This window comes from Ips typographus, linkage group LG16, assembly GCF_016097725.1.
Source record: "Ips typographus isolate SLU linkage group LG16, UJ_Ityp_2.0, whole genome shotgun sequence".
NCBI lineage: Eukaryota > Metazoa > Arthropoda > Insecta > Coleoptera > Curculionidae > Ips > Ips typographus.
The window spans coordinates 2,406,355-2,413,314 of record NC_138437.1 but is presented as its reverse complement, the minus strand read 5'-3'; the positions used below and the strand labels follow the sequence as shown (position 1 = coordinate 2,413,314).

Here is a 6,960-nt window from a genome sequence, read left to right as displayed (position 1 = left end):
GTCTTCCTATTCACTGTAATAAAATAGTATTCTGATTAGAAAATCTTAACTAGTTTAACTTAACAAAATTTATTAAAATATGACAGGTGATCGAAGATCGTTCCAGTTTGCTTTTACTCCATTAACATTCAGGGGAATAGGCCCCCTGAATGTTAATGTTAAATGTTGAAAGCAGGGAACGGAAAGAGAAGTGTTGATAGAATGTGACAGAAGAAGCTGACAATGGCGGGTTCCTGTCACATTCTACAGACGTTTCTCTTGATAATTCCCTTCCCTCGTTACAAGAATACGCACTCAGGTCACGTGATTCTGACCCCGCTTTTCTAGGACAAGCTAAATTCACCCTTATACTCAATGGTTAACGCAGAATTGTTGCGTATCTGAGGCAACAGTTCTGCCCGTATTAACTCACCCTGTATAAGCAGAAACAGTACTACAAATAATAACAATTAAACAACAATTTTCATAAACATATTTTACTGAAAACAAATAATTAAACTGCAAATATCTTATTCAAAATAAGAAACTCCAAAAGCGTTAACAAGAAAAGAAGTTATAGAGTGACAAATTAATCTATATATGGAATCGTATGCTTAATACAATAATAACGAATTAAAGAGGTTGTGCTTTTGAGGTATAGATTTCTATACAAATATATATGAAGAAAGCAATAGGGCTGCGGATTTACAATACGTAATTTATCTACAGATTATAGTACAAATATACAAAGTACTGTATTTATCACATTTCTTATTTAGAATAGATTGATGACTATATTTTGAAAATGAGACTAAAATTATTTTGCATGTTTTGATGAATAGCAGAGGCAGATGCAAAGTCTTTGTGTCATGTTTGGTTTGACTATAGGTCCAATTATTGAATGTTAAAATAGCCTATGACTTGTGTTTCGTAGAGCAGTTTAAAACTAAATTTTACTAAAATACGTATAATTAAACAAGATAAATTTTCTTCTCTAACATATTAAATTATCAAATAATTTTTACATCAAAATTGCATGTGTAAACTTATTAAGGAACGCAAAAATTGCCGTTGAAAATAAATATATTGACTAAATACGCTACATTAATAAATATTATTTACTTTGCGGACTGTCTGTGTTTTCCCTGAATGTTGCGGTATTGAAAACAAACAAAATTACTGTAAATGCCTTGAAATGAATGTTACACAAGTAAAAAAATGTGGTACCTAAATAGCACTTGCGGATGAACAACAAAAGGTTTAGTTACGTAGGTAAATAATGAATATATCAACGTTGTGACGGTGGTATTAAATGGGCTGGTAAATCAGAAGGTAAATCGTTTCCCTCGATTTTTATATTGATTAAATGCATTGCCAGAGCGAATTCTTCCTCATCCAACATACCATCCTTGTCCACGTCAGCCAATTTCCAAACTTTGCTCAGAACAGAATTAGGAAGTTTAGATTTGACCATTTCTGATTTAGCGGCTGAAAAATATTTAAACTCAATTAATTAAACAGGTTTATATACAGTTTAATAAAGTTACAAAAGCATCAGCTACCACATTTAAAATTATATTAAGAATGTTTTATTGAGGAGGATGACTTATAGGCAAACTGGATAAATATTTAAAATTCCACTACAAACTACATAATTAAAAGTGTTGTTAAATAGGTAATTAAAAATTTAAGTGTATGTTCTGGGTATTTATTGCACACTTGACAAACAATCTCCTAAGCACTAAATGCATTACAGAAGCACATTGAACTGGATTTTAAAGATAATATTCATTTAATTAGTCTGCTTCCTTGATTTTTATTCTTCAATCATTTACCATACTAAGTTAATGTTTAGATATGTGAATGATTTAACGTTTTAATTCAAATTGATGATCTGGTAACACTCAATACCACACCGTATTAATAATTGGCTTGTTTTAATGTTCACCACAATTAGTTGAATGTGTTTAGGTTATGGAAATTAAACTTTTCACGCCCCATTTACAATTTGCTATTACATAAGCACAAACAATTGACTATTTATATCTTTTAAATATCATCCAAATCAGTGTAGAAACCAAATAATGAAACAATTTATGCAAACAAGACAAAACACAATGATATATATGTTAACTATTTACAACCCCTGCAACCGTTTAGCCTGGCAATTTTATATATTTTGTATGAAAATGTTCATATAAAATTGCAGACTTTAATACAAAAGCACGAAAAACGCAACACAAAAGTATTGCTGTTGCTTACATCGTCTTAAGGACCAAATTTTCTTTTTTTTCGTCCAAATTCCTATCAGAGTTGGAGGCGCATTCAAAACGGCTAAAAACAAGGAAGCAGATTATTTTGGTATCAATTAAAACGGCGTAAAGTCTTAAAGCAAAATTGGCCTTTGTAGATATATAAAATGAGTAAATTTACTGTTTATATAAGATTTATATAAGAATGCAATAATGTATATAGATTGTGGGATAAGCTTATCATTTATTGAACAAATATCTTATTAGTAATAACTGATAATAAAATTGTACCTTATCAAGTCGTAAAAACTGTGTCATCTTAAAGCAGCTACACTACCTAATGACTTTTACAATTATATTTTAAAGAAAAAAAATCAATCCAATGCAGACATTTTTATTGAAAATCAAAAGGTTCCACTATTTGCATACACTCATTAGCTATTTATTTACGGCTTACATCCGTTTGGCCAGCCGACAATAGGCTTTTTTTAGCTCACTTTACTACAAGTGCTTCCAAAGAATCACATGGACCTACATGTATATATAATAGGCAATGTGGACGAACATAGGATGTAAAATCTGTATAACAGGGAATAACTAGGTGTATCGTGTGCTTAATTCTGTAACAAAAGCCAGCCTTTTAATCCTCATTAGAATTACATAACACACTAAGTTGAATTTAGATAAACTGCTGAATACACATTGTACAAAATTGTTTAATAATTAATATTGTCATATGTAATCATGTAATAAAGATTGATGTAATAAAGATGTGGGTACCACTCAAATGTAAGGACAGTTAATAGTAGTAGTTTAGCACTAAACATAGAATAGCCACTAGTGTAAGTTTTAAGTTTGTTCAAGATTTTGAGTAGACTTTCTGAAGTCAGAAATTTTGCTATTGTGGACGGGGATTTAGATAATTCTGATATTTATTGTGCCCTTTAGACAAAAATCAAAATCGAAAAATATATAGACATTAAACACAAATTCTTGTGGTTATTAAAAATAATTCCATTGGGTGTACAAAGGTTGAAAGTGTATGAATTTAGCGTTTAAATAATGATAATCAGTAAGTTTTTGTAGGATTTGGAATATTTAAAAAACCTTCAGTGAGGCTTTTCATTGAATGGTTATGTACACATACATGTATTATAACACTTAAACATATTTAAAACAATTACCTATATAATTTTGGATATTTGTTCCAAGTAGAATTTTTCCTTTAACTAGTAGGCTAAAACATCCCTAATGTTTTGGTGTATTTTCTAAATTTACCAAATCTTCTTACTACCCATTGTTTCAAAGCCACTTGATTGGCTATTATTGACTTATTGAAATCTTCTAATAATATTAAAAATAGTCAGGACAAGAGTTTCAATAACTTAAATAGCACAACCACAACAAACACCATTAAAATTGAAATCGGTTTTCATGGAGAAGTTTCTGAAACCACTCACAATAAGCATCATTCAAAATAGTGTTTTAAAGCATAAATACCTATGGGATGCAGAGGATACTTTAAACCAAAATTGACAATTTAAGGTTAATTTCAATGCTGTAGTTTTTTTCCCAGTGTGTTATTTTGTCAATATCAAATTATTGCTGTGCATAATTTAAATCTCTAAGGTTAGGTTGGTGACAACATATTGCTTGCAGATTACAAGGGCAGTTCAATAGAAAGTTACAAAAGCATGACTAAATATTTGAAACATTATAACTTGGAAACAACAAATGAAATTATGAAAACTAGTCATTATTTAGTTTCATTGATCTGTTACAAATAGTATTGCATTTTAGCAGGTGATTGTTAACCTACATGTTGACACAACCATAATAAAATGATTAAGCATATTTTACTACTGCTCTTTTATGAACCCTATAGAAAGTATTGCTTTTAATCAGGTTTGGCACACCAGGTGTTCCTTTTTTCTAAGGATATGCAATTTCATTCATTTTTAATGCACAAAAATCTTCAATTTCAACAATAAAAGTATCAAATATTAGTGCTTAAAATAGACAGACCTATTACATATGTGGATAATTAAAATACCACTAGAATAATTTAAATCCTGACCTGAAAACCATTACTATTAATAAAAATATGCAAATCATCAACCACAAGCAACAAATTGAATAATAGAGCTTAATATGTGTACTCCAAAAGACTTTGAAATTTGAATGTTTAAAGATTACATAATACCAACAGAGAACAGCAAATATAATATTGGATGTAGGTATTTTGGATAAGTACAAACGGATTTGTTTCACCTTTTAAAACTGCAATGATCTCATAATTTGAAATTTTTAATGGATTACTCATCAAATTAGGTAGAAAATTTTAGATGAATCAAAAATAATCAGCTCAGTTATCTAAGTGGCAGAATCAATAAATTGGCAGAGAGAATTTTCATAAGCAAGTCACTTCCTCAAAATTGGTGTTTCCTCATAATCCACATTATAAAGACATTAACCAGTTAAGCTTCATGTAGCATTATATTCCATCTACAATCACCTTGAGCCATTTTTTTTCTGTTCAATGTAACCCAATTTTTACCACCAATAGTAGCATTGCCAAAATTAATCTTTACAAACAGTTGTACACTTTGTACCTATTAAAAGTACACAGATAAGGCAGTACAGGTACAGATAAAATGTCTGGGTGTTAATTTGATCTAACTCAACTTTAATTGTAGAATGAATTTAAAAAAATACATAGGAAAGACTTTTAATTAAGAAGTTAGAGTAAGTAGAGCATGCAACCAATTGAGATTAAAGACTCAAGCAATTCCTTACCCATTCCTGAAACTTTTCCATCAACAGGATTGAGTTGTTTGAAGACCTCATCATATTTGGGCTTCTCTCTGTTGACAATCCAATCATGTTCTCCATGGCCTGCATCAATTCCTTCTCCTCTCTTGTAGCCAAATGGTGAAGCAGTATCTTCAACATTATTGAAGGCCCCTCCAGACACATGCCCATTATTAGCATTATTTGCTGATGTGTCCTCCAAGGGAATGATTGCCATAAGTTTTGAAATATCATCAGCAAGCATCCTATCAACAATATCCAACAACTTGGGTTTTAATAGATTGAATTTAGTGAAATCCATGTTTATTAGCACATCTTGCATTTTCTTTATTTCCGGAAAATCTCCTTGAGAAATTTGATGTTCCCTTTGAAGTTTCTCATATATTTGGCCTAAGTTTTTAATAAGTTCCTTCTTCTTTGCATCTTTTCCAAATACAGAAGGCATTTCTTTCCTTAATTCAGAAATGATGTAAGCATGTACTTTAGCAAGCCTTGCTCTTTTAATCAAGTCATTCAGTTTTCTTAAAGCTGCATTTCGAGGTAAAGATTGCAAGTCTTTAAAGAGGTCCTGTTCTTCATCTTCAAAAAGCCGTCTGTTGACATCATATCTTAATGGTTGATCCCAAAATGAACCAATATATACTCGAGCCACTTCAGGAGTTTGCAACACTTTACCCAGTGACCACATAAGGGCTCCATATACTCTCATTAATTGTTGATGATCCACCATATCAGCTTTATTTAAAACAATTCGAATTTTGTCATCATGTCCTCTCAAAGCTTCTATAGACCTCCTAAATTCATCTGATATATCAAGCTTATGAGCATCAAATAACAGAATTATCCTATCAACTCTTTCTGCAAACCATTCTAAAACCCCAGTGAAATCATATCCTCTATCCACTCTCTGTTTCTCTCCTGATAAAATACCAGGTGTGTCTACTATTGATATATTATTTAATACTGGGGAGTTTACCAGTGAACATTGAAGGCGGTTTAAAAAGGCATTTCCAAATTTAGATAGAGGCCTAAATTGTCTCTTAGGATCAACTACTAATGCATTACCAGGAATAATTCCTTCTTTCTCATCATACATAACAGCAATAAATCTGTCTGTAGTAGGTTCAGGTCCAATTCGAATACCAGGAAACTCTCTCTCCAACAAATACTTAATAAATGTTGTTTTACCTGTTGAGTACTGCCCCACTAACAGAATCATAGGTTTGGCATCAAAGTCTGAATCCTCCAACTTAGGACTATGGAATTCATGGAAATGATAATGCTCTTCCAAAGGCAACAACTTATGCTTATAGATATCTTTGAGCCCATCCACAACACTGTTGTAGATCTCCTGCTTACTGTTGTCTCTGGTTAACCAACTAAACATTTTTCTGTCCGTTTTTGCAGTTGACACACTAAAATAATTGCAATATATTTGCAATTCGAAACACGGGCGTACTCACTAAGATAAGTGCCCACTTCACAGAAGTCAGAATTGAAAACTGAGTACTGAGTTGGTATTGGTAACTTGAACTGATAGTTCTGTTCACTTCAATTTTAATGTCATCATCAATATCAATGAGTAAATTGACATTACCGTGACAAATCTCTAAAAAGGGAGGAGCTTACTGACAGTGACAGTGACTTTTGACAGTTTTTTGTTTTGGGCTCTGCAATGAGGAAAAAGAACAAGTATCAGGAGGTAACAATAATACAAATTATAACCCGTTTGTGCATTAAGCGAGGGGGACGGAAGTTGATTGCGCATTCGCCTACTGCGCAGTTGAATTGACGCAAAGTCATTGTCAGTTTGGAGTTTCAAACCCGCAAAAATTTGTTGTTTGTATTTAGTGTTAATTTGTTTTGTTTGTTTGTGGTTCTTTAACAGTTGAGTTTTGCAAATTTAAATTAAGTTGTA

General features: G+C 31.6%; 1 protein-coding gene across 2 annotated transcripts; it reads right to left on the bottom strand.

Moving 5' to 3' along the window:
* Positions 1-460: 460 nt before the first annotated feature.
* LOC145739025 (EH domain-containing protein 1-like) lies at positions 461-6,622 on the bottom strand. 2 transcript variants are annotated; one of them, XM_081994311.1, is made up of 3 exons: positions 5,028-6,622; positions 2,242-2,313; positions 461-1,467 (listed from the first exon to the last, which is right to left on the bottom strand). In XM_081994311.1, exons 1-3 carry the CDS (start codon positions 6,427-6,429, stop codon positions 1,268-1,270), a joined length of 1,674 nt encoding a protein of 557 aa, XP_081850437.1. In that variant the 5' UTR covers positions 6,430-6,622; the 3' UTR covers positions 461-1,267. The 2 variants fall into 2 exon arrangements, with proteins under 2 accessions (XP_081850437.1, XP_081850438.1); XM_081994312.1 differs by lacking the exon at positions 2,242-2,313 and having other exon boundaries at positions 5,028-6,619.
* Between the last annotated feature and the right edge of the window lie 338 nt (positions 6,623-6,960).